Source organism: Hoplias malabaricus, chromosome 8 (genome assembly GCF_029633855.1).
Source record: "Hoplias malabaricus isolate fHopMal1 chromosome 8, fHopMal1.hap1, whole genome shotgun sequence".
Taxonomy (NCBI): Eukaryota; Metazoa; Chordata; class Actinopteri; order Characiformes; family Erythrinidae; genus Hoplias; species Hoplias malabaricus.
Genome location: NC_089807.1, coordinates 22,905,821 through 22,932,419, shown reverse-complemented (window position 1 = coordinate 22,932,419; position 26,599 = coordinate 22,905,821). Strand labels below are relative to the sequence as shown.

The following is a 26,599-nucleotide window of genomic DNA, read 5'->3' as shown; positions in this document are numbered from 1 at the left end:
GGCATCTTCAGCTGGAAATTTTATATGCACACTAATGCAAAGTTCCACTGACATGGAACTGGTTTTTATTTCAGAAATCAGTTCCGTTTCAGATACCTAGAGTCGGAGTAAAAAAACTGAACTATTAAGATAAAAGAGCTTTTTTTTAATTTTTGTAATAATACATTTTTATTCATGGAATATTTTTCAACAGCAGTGGACACTTTGTGATCTTTGCTCCATAACTGGGATTGTGGACTGAGACCTATCAAGTCCTTGGGCACTGACACACTGAAAAAAGCAAGAAAATGAAAAGAAAAAGGAAAGAGAGAGAGAGAGAAAAAAAAAGAAAGTGGAGAGAGAGAGAGAGAGAGAGAGAGAGAGAGAGAGAGAGATGCCAATGGTGTGAAGTTCAGAGTATTCTAGTAAATGAAGATCTAATATGCATTTACTTTCAGAGTTTAAAAGGGTTGCTGTTCAATATGGCTGATGAAGTGCATAGAAGGAACTATAAGCCTAGCTGTAATCAGCAGAAATAGACCGACACAGGCAAGTACTGTTAAAATGATTTATTCTCTTCTGAAACATGCACTTTCAGTTCCTTCATATTGCCAGCCAGGAACATAGCACAGTTGTTGTACAGCACTTCTGTTGAACTCGTTGCCACATCCTGCTTCACCCCCACAAACACACACACACACACAAGTCTAGCATGCTAACATACACACGTATGTATGTACACACCCACACAGACAGTTTCCTGACATTGCCAACCCAATCTGCAGTTCACTGATAGGCCGGTAAAGCTCACCACACCCAGTACACGCCACATATTGCATTTTCCAGTCTCCACAGAAAGTACTTAAATATGTTACAATGTAGTTAATTTCTCTCCATGGGATACACTTTGACTGAGAACAACTTAAAAATAACTTTTGGTTTAATATTATGGTGTCTAAAAAGCAGCAAGAACCAGTGGGGAACAATATTCTCTTCCCAGTTTTCGTATTTTACAATATATATATATATATATATAAAATACACCTGCCGTATTGGTTTTAATATGAAGCTGATACGAGAGCACCACCTTGTGGATGAAACAGGCAGTGAAGCTACATGAATGAACGATAATTCATAAATAAATCAATACACATATAGATAATAAAGAAACTGACCTATACGTTTATTGTTTGTTATTCCACTTACAATATTACGGGTCTAGTTTCTGCATTTAAAATATTTAATTAAGGTTATTAATGTGGTGCACTATGTCAAACATTAAAACGATGCACAAATTGTAGTGTATTCACATGAGTACATTTGAAACGTATATAATATATTAATGTTACACGGAGCCCAAAAGATTTTCAATTAATAGAAATTTATAAATTAAATACATTTTAAAATGTTTTAAAATAAATTCTAGGAATTTAATATTGTTAAATTGTTTAATATTTTACCCATATTAATAGCATTGTAACCACATTTTTTTATAAAGCAGATCAAATAATTGAGATACATAATACATGCCACTTGTATTTATTTGTATTTGTTTATTAACTTGTTCTCACCTAACAAAGGAGGGTACTGCAGAAACAATTTGTAAACGACTGCATTACCCTTATCCCCTACAGTGGCCGAGAAGGGCAAAACAAATTTACAAAAATAAAAACACATTCACAAGCTGGGGAAAGCTTTTACCAGCCGGAAACACATTTTCAAACAGCCAAAATACTTTTACAAACAGTGAATCAGACTTCGAGTGGGTAATTTCAAACCATGTTTTGTCCATTTTGAGGAGTCATTTGTGCCACGCTTTTGTTTTTCATGTTGGAAGTCTTTGGAATTTTTAAAAGACCAGAAAGTAGAAGGAGATGCACAGGTGACATCTAAACCACCCATAAATGTTACCAAAAGTAAGTGGACTGTATACACTAACTATAGACAAAACATGGTTTGAAATGACCCTCCCAAACTACATTCACTTCGAATGTGAAGCAGTTTGACTGACAAAGATCAGCAGCACTTCCTGTGTATTGTACCTACCATTTGCATCTGATTTGCCATTTGTAAAAGTGTTTTGGCCATTTGTAAAAGTGTTTCATAGCATGTAAATGATTTTTTATTTTTATAAATTTGTTTTGCCTTTCTCTGCCACAGTATTATCCTTTTTAAAAAAACAGGAACGGTTTAAACAACATTCACTAAAGGACTGGAGAGTTTAAAATATAACATTAATTACACATTAATGTTTAATTACACATACAACTTAATCACAATGCATCATATTGATTACTTTTATAAGAAATGCTCTTCCTATTTGGTGAAACATAAGTAATACTCATTCATTCATTGTTACACTTTTCCACTTCAGGGTCACTGTGGGTCTGGAGCCTACTTGAAATCACGGGGCAAAAAGCAGGAACACACCATGGAGGGGCGCCATTCCATCACAGGACAACACACACTCATACATTTACTCAACCTACGGACACTTTAGAGTAGCCAATCCACCTATCAGCATGTGTTTTTGACCATGGAAGGAAACCAGAGCACCTGGAAGAAACCCACGTGAACACTGGAAGAACACACCAAATTGCTCACCGACAGTCACTTGGAACAGGTCTCATATAGTATTTTATTTTATTTTGTTCTAGACAGGAAGAATGTTGTCCTCCCTTCAGGGCATTCATTTTGAAGTTAAAGGCAACTGTGCATGTTGGCTACAAAATAGTGGCACCAATCTGCATAGCCTGTGCCTGGAACAAAGTTGGTACAATATAGGTTGAGGAAGGCAAAGTGAGAGGAATGAAGTTCTACACACATGAAGCAAAAATAAAAAGGGGAGATGGTGGGGAACAAAATGTAGGGAAATTCTGAAGGCTAAAAAGAGCAACAACAAAAGTTCATTAAAATTTTGTTTGCCACTGGAGAACAGTGTGTTGTGCTCAGCACTTTTAAGGAATAATGCTGAGACTTTCATGTTAAAACTATGGCTGGAATGTCTCTTTTTTTCTGAACAGGCGACAGAAGAGGAAACCAAAAACCTAACTGAAACTTGGCACCAGGAAAAACATTAAGTGGGTAATGGGCACGTTCATGCACAGGGATTTCTCATCTCTTGAAAAGCCATCACAAGTACTACTAAGAAACTTATTACAACTACAACTTACAAAACCAGCCATTCTATGGAATACAAATTATGAAAATAAGTGGTTCCAAAAAAACCTGAGCAGGGACTAAACATGACATGTAAATTTTGCAGATCGGTGTGCAGCTATGAGTGATCTGACTCACAATGGCAGCTGTTAAAATTACAGTGGGTTATTTTGAAGTAGTGGACGACAAAAAACTCCAGCAAGCGCTGGATGATGCAACAAGGAAATCAAATCTATACTGATCTCGCTGCACTATGGCATCTAACAGAGTTTTATATTTATGATAGAGGTACAGCAGAAACATGCAGAAACACAATCAGCAACCACTACATTCCTAAAGCTTAAATCATAAAGCTTTCTCTTTATCTACTTTAAAATGTGTTTGTGGAGAGCTGTATCCAGGAGGTCATCATAAATGTCTTTAAAGAATTACTTATAATTGAAAAAAGTAACTGAAATTTCAACTGTGGTCATAAACACATAAATTGTCCTTTAGTCACCCTCACCATTATATATATATATATATATATCAGAGGCGATTGCTCTAAGACTGCAAGGGAAGCTCAGCTTCCCCTAAAATGTCAAAAAATAAGTGATCAAATATATACTGTTGTGTGTACATGTCATTGAATAAATATGCACTACAACGCGCTAAACTTTTGTTCAGAATCAGCTTTTTATCACTGGTAAAGACGCGGCTTTCCTCTCAATCATTCGCGCGCGGTGCTTTAAACAGTGAGGACGCTGAGCGTCCACAGAGTTCAATAGCGAAGCAGCGAAGTGCAGCGAAACGAGACGAGCCATTGGATAAATGCTGGGCTTTGTCCCGCCCATCGGACGCTCAGCGTCTCCGGGGGCCTATGGGGCAGTGGGCTGGCCTCGGCTGGCCCGGACGCTCAGCTTCTGCATGATGATTGGATGATCTGCCTGAGGCTGAATCCCTTTTTGATTGACAGCAAAATGAGCGAATCAGCAATCCTTTGGTGTAAAGATTCATTCATCATCTTTTCCGCTTTTCCATTTCAGGGTCGCGGACTTTCAGACTTTACGTATAAATAAACCGACACATTTTATGATGTAGGCCGAAATTGAGCTTCCCCTCCTTGAAAGACCAGCATCCGCCACTATATATATATATATATATATATATATATATATATATATATATATATATATATATATATATATATATGTGTGTGTGTGTGTGTGTGTGTGTGTATGCACGTCAACCACGGATCATTCGCTAAAGTTTAACAGTGTTGTAGCGCTATTGTTCATTCTTCTTGACACAGAGCCTCGGTGAACAGATACAAACTGAACTGTGAGTGTTTCAAGTTAACAGAGTATGGAGTGTATACTTTGAGCCACGAGCGATGGCCCTTTTTCGCAGATCCAGATTCATTGAGACGCAGTGAACGAAAGGGACTGTTCGATGTGCACATAATGCTGCGCACATTGCTTTTAACGCTTCATTGACAAATGAATAGTACTAAATACAGAAAGTAACGTACTGTTTTTATTCACGACACACAAAAAATCCAAAAATATACGAATTTTTTTTCTTCCTTTACTCAATCGTTGTTTATTTTTATTTGATCCTAAAGATCTCTGTAGTTTATCTGTGTGAGACAACAGGCTGGGGGCAAAAAGGAAAAATCTAGCAGTAAATAAACCTCAGAACGCTGAACTCCACTATTTTAATGTGTAACAGGCATGCCTAGGCCCTGGCTATGGGGTTATAGCCGTGGGTCTTTTTAATTTAGCCCCAGGTCTTTTCTCATACCAAATTTGTATTACAAAGCTGGATCTGGCCTAATTATCGCTCTAATCCGACCCGCCAAAATATTCTAAAGAAATATAATTTTGTTCTGGGGCCTGAGCCTTCCCAAATTTGACCAAGGCCAACCCAGTCGGCCAGTGCTAATTCCCCGCAACTCCGAGTTCACGGTCTCCTTTCGGACTGTTCCGCAAACTCTCATTTCCGAGAGTCAGATTCAGAGCTGAAGTGTGATGGGACATGATTAGGGGTAGGATGACCAAATGTCCTCTTTTACCCAGACATGGCCTCTTTTTTAGACTTAAAAAAATGTCCGGCCGGAATTTCACAAACGTCCGGGATTTTGTTTTTCTAGAGCTTACACAGAATTTCGAGAAGCGTTTCGTTCACAAACTAGTCCCGCCCTCCCCTACTCCGTTTGGTTCGCTTGAGTGAAAGGGGGCGTGGTGAAGTAGCCTAAAATCTTCGGATTGCACGGTCTGACTTTAGAGCTACCGTTATTGGTCGATAACCTTCTCTGTAAACATTTAATTGGTCAGGCTACACGTCAGTAGTCCTTGTTTACGTCAGGAAAAACTCACGTACCTACCCTCATCTCGAGCAGCTATGCCGAAACGTAAATGTAAGTTCTCGGATGAATTAAAAAAAGAAATTCCCATGTTTGTGTAGCAAATAATGGTGTAAAGGACCTAAAAGCACACATAGGTTCAGCTAAGCATACTACGGCAGCGTGTCCTCTTTTTCACCATCTCAGATCTGGTCAACCTATTAAGGGCCAACTGCCCCATATTTGGAAAAAAAACGTGTTCTGTTTGGAACCTATACAGGAGGCATTTTAATCAGTATTTCTGAGATAAACCTATTAAAACGAAGCTTCACAGATCTCCCTCAGCCAGACAGCGAGCATATATCGGTTTACTGGCATAAAAAGGCTTGCACTACTGCCTGTAGACCACTGTCCTCCATCGGACCACTCATATTACTGTCTTGTGAACAAGATATAACTAATTTTTAATCACCTCACAGAGAGTTTAAATTCAGAGACTTTAATTCTATTAGTATCATCTCTTTCTATGAGTATAAAGAAAACACCAGTTTACTTAGTTACGGGAAGAGAGAAGTATGATCCAAAATACATATTGATAGAAGTAAAAAATACAAAGCATTTAGTACTGGGCATATGTAAACAGCTTATATTGTTAAATACAGTTATAGAAAACATTAACAGTAAAGGTGGACATTGTATGGTGCCAAAGAAAAGAAAATAACAAAACAAGTAATCTACCTGGCCCAAAACTAAACCTAACATAAATACACAGGTGGCACCCACCCTTTACCTTTTGTACCTAAACATATATATATGTATATATATCCCCAGAACTTGCCTGTCCACTCTTCACATGGCTGGAGCATACGAGAGAGAGAGAGAGAATGTGTGTGTGTGTGTGGTGGGGAGCACACAGAGAAAACATCACAGGAAAAAACATATGAAAACAGTTCCTATTAATCACAACCGGCATACAAAGTCTCAATCAAACTACAGTACTCCTCCACACCCAGCTCCTTCACAATTGGCCTTTTTATGTTCCAAGACCCGCCTCCTCATACACAGCAATCACTCCCGATTTGTGTAGTGCAGATTATGGCACCTCCTGATTGGTACACCCAGCACCTATAGTGAGGGATGGCAGCAGAGAGACAAAGAAAAACAAAAACAAAAAAAAAACATACGTGCTATACCTTTCACGTAACACAAACTAATACAAATATTACCAACAACTATGTGAGATATAATAATGAGTATGCCTGATATAAAATGATTATGCTAAAAATGTTGACCCTGTGCTGGAATAAAATTATTTACTAATCTTATTTATTAAGGATAACGAAAGAACCTAATGAAGGAAAAAAATATAAATTGGACTGTGAGTGGAAAAGTGCTAAAATGTGGAATTTTGTCTAAAATTCTGTTTAATCACCTGCGGTCTGCCCAAATAACGCAGTGCAAAACACTAGTAGACCTCCAACTTTGCCCTCAGTGGACTAACAGTGGTCCTCCATCTTCTTGCTATTAGGGCAGCTAGAGGGAGAGGCTCATACTCCACAGAACAAGATAACGTGTTTCTCATTGGTCGTCACTTATTTAGCCAATCTGCAGCCAGAATTAGCCGTCAATCATTTAGTGCTGCAGCCAATGGAGTCCCTCCTAGATAAATTGCACTGAAAAACTTTAACTCATATAAACCCAAATTTTTTTCCAGGTATATAAATATCCAATTTATGTCATAATTAACTATTTAAATCCATCACTTTTTTACATTTTCAAAAAAAAAAAAAAAAATGGGTAAAAATATTTGTTTTATGGTTAGTCACAGTCACAGTTGTGACCGATGGGATGATGTGGTGCATATACATTTAACATATCTATGCTATGCAGTCATGTGCATTCTTCTATATCCTAGCCTGAGTCATAGCACGTTTAAAAATTTGTCATAAGCAGACCCCAGCATTTTCATAAGAATGCTCTATTATATTCTAGTGTGACTTTTTCAGACATTGAAAAATGTGCTTATCCAGTTATCTTAAGTGCTTTGAAAGCACTTATCCAGTTGGTTGGGTCCGGAGCCTACCCAAAATCACTGGGCACAAGGTGGGAAAACACCCTGGAGGGGGTACCAGTCCTTCACAGGGCGACACAAACTCACACATTCACTCACACGCTCACACCTATGGACACACCTACCAATGTGTGTTTTGGGACTGTGGGAGGAAACCGTGTATATAAGTTCAGAATATGCATTTAACAACCTGGCTGGCAAATGACCTTTCTCTCCCTCTTACTCCAAGTCTGATCTATCACTATCACAATTACTGAGTATGCATCTTTCTCGTTTTGAGAGATAACTGCAATTTTGCATGCGTTGTCTAGATGGTCACGTTGATTCAAAATATCTAGAATTTGACTCAAAGTGAAGCTAAAAGAAAAAAACAGTGTAGAAAGTTTGGCAGAAGAACTATACGTGTGTAAGTGTATACTTCGATGCATGGTGTAACCCACTGGTAAGTTTTTTTTTGCCATCAACATGTTTACTCCTTCCATGACCACACTAAACAAAGCTGAGTAAATGAAAATGCATATATACACACTAGACATTGTAAAGATTTTATGTTTCATAAATAATTGTCCCTTCTTTACATTAACACACTTCATTAACATTTTCTTTGAGAGCTTCAATACAGCCATCCTCTTCTTGTGGTGCAACCAGGACAGAAACAGTTCTGGTCATGTGACAGTATTCTCTAAACATGTGACACTGCACATATTTAACTGAGACATTCATTCATTCATTCATTCATTCATTCATTATCTGTAACCGCTTATCCATTTCTTATTTATATATTTGCTTGAAATACATTGATATATTTTTCAAGAAAATATTTAGAGCTGCAAAAAGAAAAAAACATTTTTTACAGTCACTATTGTGACCGATGGGATTAACCAATGTTCTATCAGAGAAATTCCTTTTATTAAATATTAAACCATATTTGTTATAATGAATAGCACATGTTCATCTATTTTGTATGTTGAAATTGTGAATTCCGCAAGCACCCTGTGGATAAATTGAAACATTTAAGAGGAGTTGCTGATATTTTATTTATTAAAGCTTTTGTGGTGCAGCCCGTACCTAACACTGAACTGAGTGTAATGTGGCCCGCTACCCACCGAGTTTGACACCCCTGGTTTAACTCAAAGTAAATTTACATGTGCAACCAACATATTAATTTATGCAGGTTTAGCAGAATTGTACTATTAAACCAAAGCCCCTCATAGTAAGATCTGAAGTCTTGCTGGGTTTGATCTTACAAACATCTGGTAAAGATTTCATAGAGCAACATTTCTTCATTTTTTCCTCAGTCTAGGCACGCCCCAGTGAAGAATCTTTCAAAAGTTTAAAAATCCATCACTCTATCTTAAGGTTAAAAAATTTGATATGTCAATGGCATCACTCGAAACTTTTTTAAGAGTGTATAAATGACATAATGCAGCCATGTATGATGTAATTTCCCTATTCCAAGCACATTTCACAGCTGTAAAGTGGTGAAATCACACCAGTCCACCACAGATATTGGCACTGCTGTTAAACATGAGAAAATGGGCTGTAAAATAATAATAATATAAAACATTTTCAGGACAATGTGCAATAGTTTTCACTGAACAACTTGAGTGTAGTCTATAAAAACAGACATATTTAGATATTGATGCCTGCAACACACCTTAAAAATGTTGGGACAGAGTCATGTTTCCTGGTATGTTACATCGCCTTTCCTTTAAAATACACTGTTTAATCATTTGGGAACTGAGGATATCAGTTGTTTAACTTTTGCAAGTCGAATTGTTGGCCATTCTGGCTTGATACAAGACTTCAGCTGCTCAACAATCTGTGGTTGCTGTTGCCTTATTCATGTCTTTATGTGCCTCTACTCCACTTTATGAACTATAAGAGACACATCTGGACTGCAGGCAGGTCAGTCAAAAACACGCACTTTGTGTCTATGTTTTTTTAGCACATGCAGATGTCTGACATTAAGTGAATTGCATGTGACATATTAGCCCTACGTATAGGGTAAGAGAGTTAGGGTTAGGGATAGTTAGGGCTATAAACCCACTCAACTCAACTAAAAACATACTTATTTTCTGAATATTGTACACTGTCTAAATTGTTTTTTTTTCCTCTGACCTAATTATGATCATACACAAGATAAAATGTAAAATATCCTATGCTAATCCGGTATAGCTTCATATAATGCCCACCCCACTCTCTTTCTACTGGCAGCCACATCATTTCCATTGTTCCAATCCTACAGCTACACTCTAAGGTTGCCTCAGCAACCAGCTACCCTTAAAATCTTTACTCATTGAGCCCATCATATGAGTACCCAAACCACTCATTGCATCACTAGCTCTTTACAAGGGTCATCGGGTAGGCACTTCCCCTTGTCAGTGTTTCACTTAATTAAGCCCATGACACCTCCAGAAGGCTCAACAGTGAAGTCTGACACCCCAGACCCACCCATCTCCAAGCTAGTCTTACAGTCCTACCTAACCCTTTACCATCAACAGCCCTGAAATCTATACTGGCCTCCCTGATGACTAACGCTGTACCTAGCCCCACTGGCACAGTTAATGCATGCTCAGTACCACCAGTTCCATGTGATCTTTATGTGCTACATCACCAACCAACACAACAGCATCCCTGCAGTGCATTTCCCCAACTAGTCTGTGTGCTCCTTATCCACAACCACTAACTAGATCTTTCCGCTGTTTCTAACTCCTTCACAGCTGCCCTTAGTTTCAGGCCCCAGATGCCGAACTGCGCAAAAAGGGATGTGGCAGAATTGGCTACAAATCCCTTAACACCTATCTCCACTGGTCTAACATGTGCCTGCCACCCACATTCCCTCACCTCAGCTGCCAAGTCTGCATACTTCAGCTTCTTCCTCTCGAATACTTTGTCTACTGCATCCAGCACCATGTTTGGCCTCAGTGTACTTAATGCAATGCACTCTGGAACCTGCAGTTTTTTACCTACATCCACCAGCAATTTCCAATCTCGTGCTTCGCCCCATCTACCAATATTTATAGCCTGTGCACACGCTTAAATATGTTCACCCTCACGCACAAACTTGCTGTCCAACAAACATGCTAAAATCCTTAGCACCTTATTATGTCTCTATGTATACCTCCCCTGCGACAATCTAAACTTACAACCTGATTGAATATGTTTCAGCATGCCAAACCCGGTACGTAATCCACAACTAGGGACTTCACCTACCCACTGTAGTAAATGTTCAAGATAAAAAAATAATAATAATAATCACAGATTTATCTTTTGTTGCTCATCTTTATTCAGTTTTATTAAGTATATTTACAAAAATCTAACGTTATTTTAAACATAATTATTGAAAGAAAAATGATTCTTGTCATGCAATTATTAAATTTTGTTATATACAACTATAACAAAATGCCATATGGCATTAAACAGCATAGAATTACAAAATGATCTTGTAAATCTATAAGTATAAGACCTACTCAAAAAAAATCACAGTATTTAACCAAATTACCCAAAAATATTTGTGTTTTTATTTTTCCAATCTGTAAATCAGTGTCCTAAGAGAAAGTAAAGTGGAAACTGATAATGTACAGAGCTTCATTACCAACAGCATTAAAATGAGAGGAGTGTAGTCAGATAATACCAGATGAAGTATAATGTTAATAATGGCCATTTTTATTGATTTTTGGTGTTACAGGTGTTTAAACGTTTTGCTGTATCATTGTATACCCCATAAAATGCCATTGGTTAATCACTATTCTATGATCTACACACATAAACACACAAACTGCACATTTCCTTTTGAAAACTGATTGCTCTCTCTTGTTTCATATCTTTGAGGAGCCCAGTAGCACTATTACTGCCTGCTTGCAAAGGTAAGCAAAATAATATTTCAATGAATTTACTTTGAATAAACCTGTAGTAACCTACATAAACTATTTGAGAATTTTGGCCCAAAGTGTCTTCTTTATCTTATAGGAGTCATAACTCATTTTCACCAATTACGCTTCTTAGTTTTTATGAAACATGAACTGTACTGACACCTAGTGGCCTAGATAGTTAGATATCCAGTATACAAAAGCAGGTGGAAGTTATACAGTACTGTGCGTTCATTTTAGGCATCCGAGATTTTAAAAGCTATTTATCTGAGCAGTAAGGATTTCTTTTGGAAAAAACTAACAAACAAAAATTCTAATTTTAGGATATCATCAAATTAACGAGGTTAATAAATCCTTTGTTATTTTAAATCAACTTTGCTTTTGATTTAATGAATCCGTACGATCAAGAATATCTGGAAACTTTGTTTTTTTTACATTACCTCACATCTACTGCATTTTAGGGAAAAATCATTTTACTGTATGTATGTTTTTGTATTTTTTGTAATTTTGTACTTTTTTATATTATGTGAAATTATTTAAATAATAATAACACCGCAACCCTGAAATGTATAAGATGTTGATGATGATGATGAATTTATAATAATAATCTTAGGTGCCTAATACATTTGCATAGTACTGTACATTATGGAAAGAAATTACAATGCATTCTGAACATGTGTTTATACACACACATAGTGCCTTGAGGAAGTACTCACTCCCCCTTCGTGTTTGGAATTGAAGGGTATAATTTTGGGGGGCTGGTGGTGGGGGTTTTCAATTAACACAAGAGATAATTAACAACAATCCAGGAATCTGTAGTGTGTGTAATAATTTATCTCTGCAAAGTCAATATTTTGTAGAGCTAATATTTGCTGCAGTTATAGCTGCAAGCCTATTGATTAGTGGCGGATACTGGTCTTTCAAAGAGGGGAAGCTCAATTTCGGCCTACATCATAAAATGTGTCGGTTTATTTATACGTAAATTCTACCCTCCATTCCTTTTCAAGAAAATTATCTGTGACCCTGTCGTACCAACAAGGCGTCTTTTCCAGGGACTTGACTAGTGTCCTCTCAATGGCCAGCAGAGCTAGGCTGCTTAGGCCTTGGCCCATGTGAAGTGTGTTCGCCTGTGAGTGCTTTGTGACGTTGGAGGGGCTCAGCAGCACCCGTTGGATAGAAACTGCGATAGAAGTCAGAAAGTGTGATAGAAGTCAGTCTCCAAACACAAGCAGCTACAAAAAAACCCCACCAGAAATAGAAGCTTGATTTGTCGCTAGTCGGTTTTAACAAAGAAAATGCATTTAGGATTAAGAAAGTCTCTGGTTCAACTCAGAACAGAATGAAAATGTAATCGCTACACAAAAGGATTGCTGATACGCTCATTTTGTTGTCAATCAAAAAGGGATTCAGCCTCAGACAGATTATCCAATCATCATGCAGAAGCTGAGCGTCCGGGCCAGCCGAGGCCAGCCCACTGCCCCATAGACCCCCAGAGACGCTGAGCGTCCGATGGGCAGGACAAAGCCCAGCATTTATCCAATGACTCGTCTCGTTTCGCTGCACTTAGCTGCTTCGCTCGAACTCTGTGGACGCTCAGCGTCCTCACTGTTTAAAGCACTGTGAAGCCAGGGGTATAAGAAGCTGATTCTGAACAAAAGTTGAGCGCGTTGTAGTGCATATTTATTCAATGACATGTACACACAACAGTATACATTTGATCACTTATTTTTTGACATTTTAGGGGAAGCTGAGCTTCCCTTGCAGTCTTAGAGCAATCGCCTCTGCTCTTGATGTATGTCACTATTGGCTTAGCAGGTTTACAATTAGATTGAGGTTTGGGCTTTAATTTGGCCATTCCAAGATAGTAAAATGCTTCCATTTCAACTGGTCCAGTGTAGATTTATTATGTTTAGAGTTACTGTCCTCTGTTCCAGTCTCAAATTCTGGCAGATTGATACAGGTATGGACTGCACTGTATTTAGTGCCATCAACCTCTCCTTTATCCCTGACCAGTTTTCCAGTACGTCAAATATTCAGTCTGTGTCAGGTACATGTAAAGTAAAATGCTCATCCAGGGCTCATTCCTATCTAAGCCTTTACCTAATGGCACCAGGGTGAAATGAATATGATAGGTCACTTACACCCTACCCTACCAAGCTTTATATTTAAAAGAATAAATAAATGTTTTAGTAGCAACTTACCATCTCCAGGCATTAAGCCAGAGTAAGGGCAAGCCCCTCCCCACTTAAGGGGGGTGTCACAGCTTCAGTGAACTAAGGGGAATAAGGCAAAACAAAAACATGCTGTAGGCAGAAACTATACTCCTCCCAAGCAAAGGGGCAATTATATATATATATATATATATATATATATATATATATATATATATATGGGGGAAAATACTCCAAGCCATTTTGGTGCATTGCTTTTGGTCCATTCCTCCTGAAATTTTCACACAATACCCAGCAATAAGGACAGCTGCTGGGTTCAAACAATATAGTAAACTAAAAATAGACAAAAATTGAGATACATGTTTGTCTTTGGACAGCGATTATATTTTGATATAGGCATTTCTTCACCTCAGAGAATGTACCTGAGCTTTAAATTCAGGGTAAATTTTCACGGTTCTGCTCAAGCTCAGAAGGTTTTCATCCAATAAATAGAGGTAACTCTGGCACCCTTATAAGTAGCAGGCCTCAGATTATTAATTCATCAGGTTGATTACCTGCTTTGCAGAGCCAAGCATAGCAGGAATCACAAATTTTGTTGTCTTATTTAGCCAACTTGTGGTTCCATATAATCCCTGCAAATAGTCATTTAGTCTCCAGCCAGAAGATTGCCTACATGGGCTAGCCTTGTCACAATAATTATATTATGGACTTATCATACAATATATGATATTTCCCCAATAAATTTTGCTGACCTTAATGTTGCCCAATGTGCGTCTATTTATATAAAAATAATCATCACCAATATTGTAGTTATATGGCAAATATATACTGCTCTTTAACTAGGTGTGATTGTATTATTTTGCTTTTATATTACACAGGGGCATCGTAATGGAACTGAGTTACCACCCAGTGGGCACAGGTTAGTTGAAAAGACGTTGAGATGACGCCTTTCCAATGTCAGCTGACAGTCGAAATATGGTTGAATTTGGAAAAATTTTTAAACATCTTTTTATGGCAAGCTGTTTTAACATTAAATTTTGTGACTGGATTTACATTATACATATCTGCTATTCATTTATGACTAGACACAATTCTAAATTAAGATACCTCTAATTACAGTTTGACTAGGTGAAATAACAATTTGAGATATCTTTAATTACATTTAGACTAGTGTAAATGGTGTCAAATGTTTACTAAGAAAAATTTAACTCTTACTAGTATAAATTGATTTTTTACTAGTGGAAATTGAATTCTTACTAGTGATTTTTATATCAAGAATTAAATTTTCACTAGTGAAAATAAAATTTTGGATATCAAGAACTGATTTTTTACTAGTAAAAATGTTTTCCCCATTAAAATGAATGGGGAAAATCTTGGAATACCACTAGAAATAATTACATTTTTACTAGTAAAAAGTTAATTGTTGATATCTGAAATTAAATTTTCACTAGTGACAATTAAATTCTTACTAGCAAAAATAGCTTTTTTTACTAGTAATAATTGAATTCTTGATAGCAAGAAAAAAAATATTAAAAGCTAAAATGGCTTCCCATATTCACCTTTTGTACTTCTGATATCTTAAATGATAATTCTGACTAGTCAGAATATGTTTGTAGAGATCTTAAATTATTAATCTGACTAGTCAAAACGTAGCTGACTTACATAGCCCATTTTAGCGTCATGTAAAAGTTGCCAGGTCTGCATATTATAGTGGACTTTGGTTTTACATTTTCAGTAAAGTCACTTACAAATATTTGTAGTCGTGAGTTTTTGAGCTTTTTTCTAAAATGTCATTGAGATTGATGCCCACGAAGCCAAACGTGTAATATTTCCAAGGTATTGAAGGCACGGTGGCGCAGCAGGTATTGTCGCAGGGGCCTGGAGGTTGTGGGTTCGATTCCCGCTCCGGTGACTGTCTGTGAGGAGTTGATGTGTTCTCTCCGTCTCTGCGTGGGTTTCCTCCGTGTGCTCCGGTTTCCTCCCACAGTCCAAAAACACACGTTGGTACAATTTATTTCCTCCCACAGTCCAAAAACACACGACTGGCGACTCAAAAATGTGTGTGTGTGTGTGTTGTCCTGTGAAGGACTGGCGCCCAATGATTCCAGGTAGGCTCTGGACCCACCGCGACCCTGAATAAGCGGTTACAGATAGTGAATGAATATTGAAGTCATGTTCATAAGTTGCCATCTATTGACCAGAGAATGCAATTACTGCAACAGAATATCTGAATAACTCACACACATATCTGCACTCGGTCTCGCACACACTGGCTCGCTGGCTCTCGCACATTCCACTCAAGTCTCGCGAGCTCTTTCATTCTCTTGCGTCTTCATACAACTTTTGTCATAAACTGTACTTCACAGGGGACCTCATTTGTACAAGCACATAAATCCACCTTAAGCTCTTTAGGGTGGGGCTTTTCCACCGCATAAGTGCCGCTCTAGTCAACTCGCTTAAAGCTTGTCGCTTTTCCACCAGCAGAGCTCCCGTCTCTAACAAGATTTGCGGGTTTGAAAAGCACAACAACGACGGCGATAATTTCAGCCTCTGTTTACTCATTGTGTGTGTTTTTATTTTGTTTTGATTTTTGACTGAACATGGCTCCGCACCCCAGTTCTCACAGATCAGTTTTCCTTGTTACACGTTTGCCTTTAGCTTGAAATGTTTGTCGGCCATCGGCCCAAGCAGCATATAAATCTACGACGGTGTTTTAGGGCCACAGCGTTGAAAAAAAAAAAAAAAACAAGATTCCGAGATTAAAGTCTACGACGGAGTTTTAGGGCCACAGCGTTAAAAAAAAATCCGAGATTAAAGTCAGAATTCCGAGAAAAAAAACTCGGAATAATTCTGAGAAAAAATCTCGGAATAATTCGCTGCGTATAATTTGAGCAGACACCCAGTGTAACTGTGGAATGCAATGTGTTGCTTAAGTTATGTTGTGGTATAGATTTCAGGAATAAACACTCTTCTCTTCCACATCAGGGCCACAGTGCGATTAGTGTTTAAACCCTGAATCAGTGCAAGAACCCAGGGCATGTAGTTTCACATGATACAATTAATGATCACGAAAATGATGGATCGGAATAATTCTGAGAAAAAATCTCGGAATAATTCGCTGCGTATAATGGAGCAGACACAGTATAACAGAGTAGAACTCCGGCGCCCACGAGGCTCCATCGCGTTACGGCTCGGACTCGTACAATAAACTACAGCCTTATGCATGAAATATTTATTAAACGTATTCACACGACATGACGCAGCCCCTGACTGAGATGCATAAAGGCTTTATTTTTTTTGTACGAGTCCGAGCCGTAACACGATGGAGCCTCGTAGGCGCCGGAGTTCTACACTTTTACACTGTGTCTGCTCCATTATACGCAGCGAATTATTCCGAGATTTTTTCTCAGAATAATTCCGAGCTTTTTTCTCGGAATTCTGACTTTTACGACGGAGTTTTAGGGCCACAACGTTAAAAAAAAAAAAAAAAAAAAAAAAAAAAAAAAAAAAAAAGATTCCGAGATTAAAGTCAGAATTCCGAGAAAAAAAACTCGCAATAATTCTGAGAATAAAACTCGGAATAATTCTGAGAAAAAATCTCGGAATAATTCTGAGAAAAAAAGTCGGAATAATTCTGAGAAAAAAAGTCGGAAAAAAAATAAAGCCTTTATGCATCTCAGTCAGGGGCTGCGTCATGTCGTGTGAATGCGTTTAATAAATAATTCATGCATAAGGCTATAGTTTTTTGTACGAGTCCGAGCGGTAATGCAATGGAGCCTCGTGGGCGCCGGAGTTCTATTCGCTCTTGATCCATCATTTTCGTGATCATTAATTGTATCATGTGAAACTACATGCCATGGTTTCGTGCACCAATTCAGGGTTTAAATACTAATCGCACTGTGGCCCTGATGTGGAAGAGAAGAGTGTTTATTCCTGAAATCTATACCATAGCAGGACTTAAGCAACACACTGCATTCCAGTTACACTGTGTCTGCTCCATTATACACAGCGAATTATTCCGAGATTTTTTCTCAGAAGTATTCCGAGTTTTTTTCCGAGAATTATTCCGACTTTTTTCTCAGAATTATTCCGAGATTTTTTCTCAGAATTATTCCGACTTTTTTCTCAGAATTATTCCGACATTTTCCTCAGAATTATTCCGACTTTTTTTCTCAGAATTATTCCGACTTTTTTCTCGGAATTCTGACTTTAATCTCGGAATCTTGTTTTTTTTTTTTTCAACGCTGTGGCCCTAAAACTCCGTAGTAATAATCAGATTACCAAAAATATATAATTAAAATATCAGAAGTGCTATGTATTTCGTTTTCACTGAAACCTAATATTTTAAACTACTTAACTAGTAGAGGGTACCTAGTTCTGTTGGAGAGAAACTATGCCCTTTTTTAAATCACAAAGGCTACTTTTCCTACATTCGCCTTCCCACAAAACATAGATCGCCCACTTGCTGGTTTCTGCCCGCTTGCTGCGTACGCCCCTCCCACTTTTTTGGTTTCCGCCCACTTATTGCGTACGCCCCTCCCACTTACTGGCCTCCGGTCTGCAGAGATATGTAGTTGTGGAACAAAGGCTGAAAGAAGACCCATCGTGTTTCGGACTCGCTGCCAAATCGCATTAATCTCTGTGGCACATTTTCAAAATAAATGTTTGCAAATAAAGCATATTTTAGTTCCAGGCAGTCTACGTTTTTCTGGTCTCCTACCTTATGCTATGTTAGTATGTTTAAGGGCTATTAATGAATCCAATGAGTGGGTGCTTTTTATTGAGTAAGCTTCTCAGGCAAAACAGTAAGGCATTAATTAAGAATTCGTCCCACTTGCAATACATACACGCCCCACTAGTAGGGCCCGCCCCACACTTTGAGAAATGGTGCTCTAAGGCAATAATAAATAATACAATATTTTTAAATTGTCTAAAGTGATAGGGCCTGTGTCATCAAATTTGTTGATACATATGTGTGACTATTTTCTATAACTGCAAATTTCACTGTCACAGATGCTCAGGGGTTTTGCACCAAATATACCTCCATAACAGACCATTAAAATGCTTTCTAGCTAGGCAGCTCACTAGCTTTTGGGACAGACCCAGTGTATTTAATATTGGATTAGCTGAAAAGCTGTTTACTACTTCTCCATTAAAAGTGACAAAATTTGGAATTTAGCCTATTGTGCCAAAACCTATTCATACAAACATATATGCAGTAGGTATATGGAGGACCAAACCTGCCAAAATAAAAAAAAATAATTAATTAATTTATAAAAGTGGAAGAAAGAAAAAATTAGGAAAGTAAAAACGACAAATAAATAAATAAATAAATAAATGAATGAATGACTTAATATGTGACATAAAACCAAAAACAAATAAATATACTGGGTGAACGGGGGGCTTGTACATCAAATTAAATTTCCCCATTAAAATGAATTGGAATACTATTAATCCGTTCTAGCCCCCCAAAAAACACACCATTTTTTAAATGTGTTTTTAAATAAGCAAAATGTACTTTATAAATAACAAATGTGTGTGTGTGTGTGTGTGTGTGTGTGTGTGTGTGTGTGTGTATGTGTGTGTGTGTGTCACCTTGTGAAGGAATGGAGCCCCTCCAGGGTGTGTTCCTGCCTTGTGCCCAATGATTCTGGGTAGGCTTCGGACACTCCGCAGCCCTGAACTGGATAAACAGTTGCAGACAATGAATTAATTAATAAACAATCTATGGCCAAACTGTTTCACCCTAAAATTACAAAGCAATTTGTATACACATTGAAGTGAGGTATACAATTGTAAAAAAAAAAAACAAAAACAAACAAACAAAAAAAACTTTTTATAAAAGTCAGAAGATGTTTCCTCAACATTTGCTAGCTCTCCACTCTGTTTGCATACTCAAAAACAGTCCACTGTGTTTACAAAGCACCAGTGTCTGTAAATGAGTAAAGAAAAAAAAAATCGGCCCTGCATGCTAGGCTCTCTCTCATGCTCTGCTTATGGCAGAGGCATCTGGAGGTTTTTTTAGACAATGCAGAGAACTTCAATTGTTGAAACCAAGATAAAGATATTGTATCTTTAATTGTATTATTTTTTATTTACTGTTTTCTCTAATACCCTGGGATGGTTTTTACAGAGCAAAACATTTCTCAGGTTAGCCAAATAACTGAATTCAGATAACTGAATAGGTAAGCCCTTCAAATAGAAACAGATCTGAGGGGCTTTCCTTGGACTTAAAAGTGATGTTCACGATTTTAATCAAAAACCTCTTCAAAAAATTATGATGATGATTCTGACCACTTGCTAGTCTCTCCAGTTGGTTTGTGTGCTTTACACTGGTCTAATATGCAATATCCTCATTCTTGTTTTCAACGTTCTGAGGTCTTTAAAAATGTCCAGAAGCTGTCTCTCTGCTGTGAGCAGAGAGAAAATTGTTCTATCCCTGCTCCATATGGTTAATATAGACTTATATTTGCTGGACCTTCTACTGGGCCAGCCTAGAAAAGACATTTTTCTTTAATGACTGACTAACTCCTAATGTTGTAGGAACTATTAGTTCAACCATATTTCACAGAGAACTTAAGGTGGCGCTTCTCTACTGTCTGTTGTTAATTCAGCCATTCCAGTTTGTGAACTAAATTTGAAACCGTTCTACCGACATAAACTGATTTGGGATCCAAAAAAATTAGTTCCCAACTGGAACCAAAGAACCGTATGTTCTTCAGCATGATCCATGGCTGAATTATTGGGTAATAAGACATAAAAACGCTGGGTTTGTTTCTGTGGCTGTGTTTGGCTCTGCGTTAATTATGTTACTCCGCTAGCTTAATAGAACTGCTTGGAACTTGGCAACATTTACACACATATTGTATCTCACAGAGAGAGAAGGACTGCTGAATTTGTCTTATTTTGTGTGTGTGTGTGTGTCTTTGTGTTGGTGAGGCATTTTGTGGTGTTAGTGTGTTTAGAATACTATATAGCTGCACTATAAGCTTCTCCAGACCTTCCAATGACAAGGGTATGTATTTTGGCCTTACCTGTTTTTGAAATGCCAGAAGATTGAACTGACTAAATTTAGGACAGTGCAAACTGCATTAAAGTTAACATAGACCGAAAGTGCTACAAAACAAGCAAGTTAAATTCCAGCCAAGTACGAACAACAGTCGTTTATGTCCTCAAACATACCGTTCTGTGTTTAATATACTTGGCAAACTGAATGTAAACAAACCAGGGAGATCAACGTTTCCCCACAATCCTAGACAGTGCCTTTAAGAATCCTGATTTGTGGAATATCCCCTGGACATTATACAAAATTAATCAAAACTAGAGCTGCTAGCGGCTATCTGCTCGTTCAAGCACTAACTGGCTTAATATGGCAGTCAAGTCAAATCTGACAACTCCTGTACTATGAATTGATTGTGAGAGGATGTATTGACATTTGTGGCTATGGTAAAATTGTTAGACACTGAGCCAAGTCGGTATGTGCAGTGTCAGATTATTTGTAATAGGTGCTTGTGTTTGTGACGTGTGTTCTACAGTCTCTGAGGTGTGTTTGTTTCTGTGTGATGTGTGCGATGTCAGAGGGCCTTTGTGTGATGTATGTAATGTGTGAGCAGTGCTTTTAAAATCGGACAGACTCCTTCAGAATAGTAATACTGTATATTACTATATACATTATATACTATAAACTTGTATATTAAAGGTGCTGATCATAAAATTAGAATATCATGAAAAAGTTGATTTATTTCAGTAATTCCATTCAAAGAGTTAAACTTGTATATTATACTCATTTATTACACACAGACTGATATATCTCAAGTGTTTATTTCTTTTAATTTGATGATTATAACTGATCAGGAAATACATTTTGTTATGGTTTGTTTTTTTCTGATGTACTGAGTGAGGGTAAATGGCCACTTGAAGAGGTATAGGTGACTTTATAATATTTAATTATGATAAATATTCATATTCATATGGTATGACCATTGACTTGTACACGTGAAAAGGATCTTAACCTCCATATAGATCAACAAAACAATATTTAGTTTTGTAGTTCTATCTGGTGGTGAAAGAATGTACTACTGTAGTATAGTGTTGCTAAGCAGTTATAGTCTTTCATGTTAGAAATGCACATACAGAACTATTTAAGGGAGTACTAATCTATGGATATTTTCCTAACATGGACATATGTGGTATTAGCCGAATCCTAAAGACCTGACATATAATATTTATCAATAAAATGTTGAACTTTCATCACTATGTGGCTTACAGGCCCCTCCCAATAATAGAGCTCCAGCATGAATTCTACAAATCACAAAAGCACCTATAACTCAAAACGCTTTCCCCAAAAATTTCAAAACTGCACATGCTTGATCAGTATGAGGATCAGATGACATGATTAAATTGTGGTGCCACTGCAATCCTAGATGGTGCTATAACACAAAAAAGCTCATTTAATCATTTATTGTCCAATTGTAGCGCCCCCTTTAGGTGGATTTGAATCATATCGTGCATGCTTCTTCAGAGAAAGGCCCTACATAGGTATGTCAAATTTGTTCAGGACTGGACTTAATTTGTTTGAGTTACAGCTGAAACAATGTTTAAAGCTCCACACATTTTGATTACTTGATATATTACAACAAAAGTTTGTCCAAATGTTGAACTTTTTTTGATAATTATTGACCTACAGACTCTGCAGATTCTAACAAGGTTAATTGTTTGGGAATAGAGCAAAATTCCAGAGACTAGTTCGAAAAGAATCAATTTCAAACAACTGGCGATTGAGAAAATACGATGCATTTTTTGACAGCACTTGCAATTACAAAGTTTTCAGGCCCTCTGCAGAGTATGCAGAAAAGTAAACTGCGTGTTGATACGCTTACTTTTCACTGAGATATATCATATATCCTTTATATAGTCCTAGTGGCTATAATTACGAAAATTTTTATGCACTTAGGAAGTGCCACCAAGGACATACCATTCAAATACCATGATGATTGGCAAACAGCTGCTGACAGCTAATTGGCCAATGAAGATCACAATTCTGCCAGAATCGAATTGTCCTTAATTTTCCTTTTATAGCCTTGCCCACAGAAGCAGCATGTCAAACGGCGGTCTGATCCGCCTTGCGGATACTGAGATGTAAACTTGTAGCATTTACAGCGCCCCCTATATGAATATTGGCTCCTCCTTTGACATGCTACCTCAGAATCATATCTGGAAGCAGAATATTACATTTGAACACATTTGAGTAAAGTATGAAATTGTTATAAATTTGTAAGTAAAACATACGATAGGCCGAAGAGGTTCATTTGCATATGGCGGCCATATTGAATCGAAATTTAAACTTTTTTTTTGATAATTATTAACCTTCAGACTCCAGCAAACATTTTGGCACCAAGCTCAAGAGAATTGGACAAAAATCCCCGGACTAGTTCGCAAAAGTAGGTTTTGCAAATTATGCAAATTAGCGCGAAATTAAAGTGGGTGGAACTTAATTTTGACTAATCCGTTTTTGGTTTGTCATTACTCAAGGAATCAGGAAAAATAAATCTCGTCTCTACACCTCACGGTTTAGGAGATATGAACCTAAACGCCTTTCGCTTCACTATAGCGCCACCATTAGGCCAATCAGTGTAATTTTTGTTGTCCTCCGAGATGCACACAAACTACATCTACCCTCCAAGTGGGGAGTCTGTACGACCTACGGTCTCTTCCGCACAATAACTTCTACAGGAGAAAAAGAATAATATGAAAAACCGTAACAAAAGCAATAGGGTTCTTCGCACTGAGTGCTTGAACCCTAATAATTATTGATTAAACATTTTGTATTGTTCCTTTAATGGCCTGCTTAAAAGTATTGAGGTCAATTAATAAGTGGAAAGGTTTTAGAGTTGTAGACCCAGAGTCTAAAATGTAATCGAAAATTGACACTAATGCGTCACTAACTACAGAAGCAGATGCGAAGTTTCAAAAGAAATAGTCTCCCAGTCGTTTACCCCGACGCACTGAAAATACTTGATCACTGTTATACATGAAAAGGGCATTCCCGTTTTGTAGGCACGGTCAGAGTCTACAGAACCGTTTCTGCGATTGGTGCAAGGCTTGCATGTGATTCCGTTTCAGAGCGTTTGTTCCTGGGAGTAAATGGCTCCTCCTGCCAAAGAGAATCGAAAACGGAGCTAGAGCTGGAGTGATCAGGGTGTGAAAGGAGGAAAAACACACTACGCGTTTTCGGGGAAGAGACGGGCGCTTAGCAGTGCAATGATATTTGGGTTCATGTTCTACTTCTCGCTTTGAGCGGTGTCTTAGAAGATAAGGAAGGGTTGTAGCGATCCTTTTGAATAATAAGCTCCCAAATGAACTCCGTCAGAGCCACGAATCGGAGACCAAGGCGAGTGTCGAGGCCGCGCCCGGTGCAGCCGGAAAGAAACAACCAAGAAAGAGGTTTGTGACAATGTCTTCATTTTTAGTTCCACACACCACGGTAAACCGATGGGATATCAGCAGACTCATTGCTCATTGATTAGCAGCTGCTTTCTTTGTGTCTTGTCAAGTATTTTATAGATGACAAGGCAGGTAGTTGTGGTAATGGTGGGGAACTAGGAAACACCGAGGTTTCTGCTGGGCCCCGAGGAGCCCAGGCCGCGCTTTGTTTCGCATAGGTTTCTAAACCACTTATGAGTCTAAAACGCATAAGTAGCAGTGGGTTTTAGTATACAGTCGTTAATTAAATTAAGTGTTTTGACACCGTAGCGTAATAGTGTCCATTTCGTAATACGTTTCGAATCAGACCTTGTTTTCTTGCGCTTTCTTCATCTTCGCTTGCCGTTAGCTCAGACCAACTGAGACCACAGCTTAACACAGTTTAGGCAAGCTAACTTGCTCACCATTGAAATATTGGCTACCAAACAAATTTCGCGCTTCTTTAAATTATTCAGACCAACGCTGCGCCTTGTGCTAGATTAATTGGGAGAAATAAGCGTTTATACTTTTGGATAAACCATGTTGTAGTGTTTTTATTAGCTTCTATGCTAAGACATAACGTTAGCCTGCTGTCAGGCTAACGTTAAACCTCAGGAAATCTGACATATCTGGTTAGTTTTTAATTTCTGAGATTTCATTAGTGTGGAACATATTCGCTTTAGTTCGTTTCGCAGCGGAAGGTTTATTTTAAGTTGTTGTGGTCTGTAAGAAGGTCTAGAGTACTGTACTGCGAAGGAAAGAAAAACGATTGCGCACAGTGGTTGACGAGATGAACGTAGGACTCCCTGGTTTCCTAGTGTTTCGGTACAGTGGAAATGTGGTCATGGACGAATATTGTCCTTCGGTTAAGCAATACAAAACATCTTAACACAGGACTGTACACATACTATAAGCAAGTCAGCGTTTTCAATAGAGTCAATGTGAGGAATTATATTTCATGGGTTTGTTAAATTAAGACCTGTGTGTTTTTTTTTTGTTTTTTTTTTGTTTTTTCGTTTTCCCCCCTCCCCAAACCCACTTCATGACAGTATTTTGACATTATTTTGTGTAAATTATTTGCTCTTGTAAATTTGCATTGCTATGAAGCAAAACCCTAGAGACGAAATTTCTTTTTGTAAGAACGTTTTATCAGCCTGAAATCAGTATAGACATTTTTGTTGCTCCCAAATCAACAATATTCTACAAAATTCTTACATTTCAAAAGACGATTTCCATCTTGAACATCACTTTATTTTGTTGGTTCCATCCAGTTAGTCCACTCCCACCTAGCTAAAGCTCTTCGGAAGAGCATTGGCCAGCTGTCTAAACAATGTTTATATTTGGTTGAAAATGAAAGGAGAAAAGACGAGTACAAATAATGCCCTTTACGCCTAAAATTGGTAGAAATGTGGTATGTGACATCTGTCTGTCTTAGGCTAAATTTGAACCAAATGCAATGGACCAAGCAGCCCAAATTTCAGCTCTAATTTTGGGCTAAATAAAGGCAAGGACAGATCGACCAGATTTTACATTTCTTGTGACTTTTGTCCATCTCAAATTTTTTTTTCATTGAATCACAATGCACCCCTGAGTGGGGACATATTTAAACATTAATATCATGTGGAAATGTTAAATAATACAGAATAGTAAAACTCTTAGCCCTCCCTGTTTTAATCTGGTAATGTCATGTTGTGAAACAAGTAAGTGCTATTCCTCTTCACTTTGTCTGCATATGCAATATAGGCTATGCTTCCACTTGTGGTTAGCGTACTTGCCAAGATCACGTGAATTAGGGATGATGTGGAAACCCTCACCATAGACATTTATCAGAAAGAAAATAAAATAATGCTCAGAAATAATAATGTTGGATTAAGCGTCACTGACTCAGAGTGGCCTTGGCATTAGTTTCTCTCAGACCTTGAAGACAGCCTGCTGACTGCTAGTCAGTCTAAGCCAATGATCTAGTTGTTGGCTTATTGAGCTGCCCTCCAGATGCATTCACGTTCTCTTTTAAATATGTTGGGTTCATGTAAAATCACAACCGCAAGTCTTGACAAATCAATAAGTATCAGAAAGCAAATCAGACTAAATATTTCTTGTTGCTTTGTGTCAGCCTTAGAAAGCACAGTTCTGCCTGCCCGAAATTTGAACAAAACATAGCCTTGAACATACATATTTTACAAATGCCCAGTCTGTAGTGTCCTGTCTGATCACATTTATAAAACAAGTGGGTAAAACATAAAAAAAAATAATAAAAGGAATATTTATAGACAAATTAATAATTTTTGTTCCTTTTTTCAGTGAAATTGAATAAGATTTTGCAGCGTGCATTTAAAATACAAGTAAATATATATTTGGTGTTCTGCTGTAGCTAGCTATCTGTGCATTTTGCTGATAGGTGTGATTCCCTTTTCTCCTAAGAAATGAGACATTTGAAGCCTATTATGGGCCAAATGAGCTGAGCATTGGCCTCACTTAGCATAAGCTTTGGTGGAAGAGCCCACCAGCATTGTAAATCTTTACTTTGTAGAAAGCTCAGTTTATAGAAGCTAAAATGGTTGGA

The 26,599-nt window shown here is 37.7% G+C and overlaps 1 protein-coding gene across 3 annotated transcripts in view; it reads left to right on the top strand.

Annotated features, from left to right (window-relative positions):
• The first annotated feature begins 3,043 nt into the window (after window positions 1-3,043).
• Window positions 3,044-26,599, top strand: part of fbxo11a (F-box protein 11a) — a 51,466-nt gene continuing 27,910 nt past the window's right edge. For 2 of the 3 annotated variants that reach the window (XM_066680114.1, XM_066680115.1), the window contains exon 1: window positions 23,662-24,018. In XM_066680114.1, the coding sequence (XP_066536211.1) occupies window positions 23,931-24,018 (88 nt within the window). In that variant the 5' untranslated portion in view covers window positions 23,662-23,930. Of the gene's footprint in view, window positions 3,060-23,661; window positions 24,019-26,599 lie in introns of those variants that run through there. The other variant, XM_066680116.1, reaches the window with a different exon arrangement.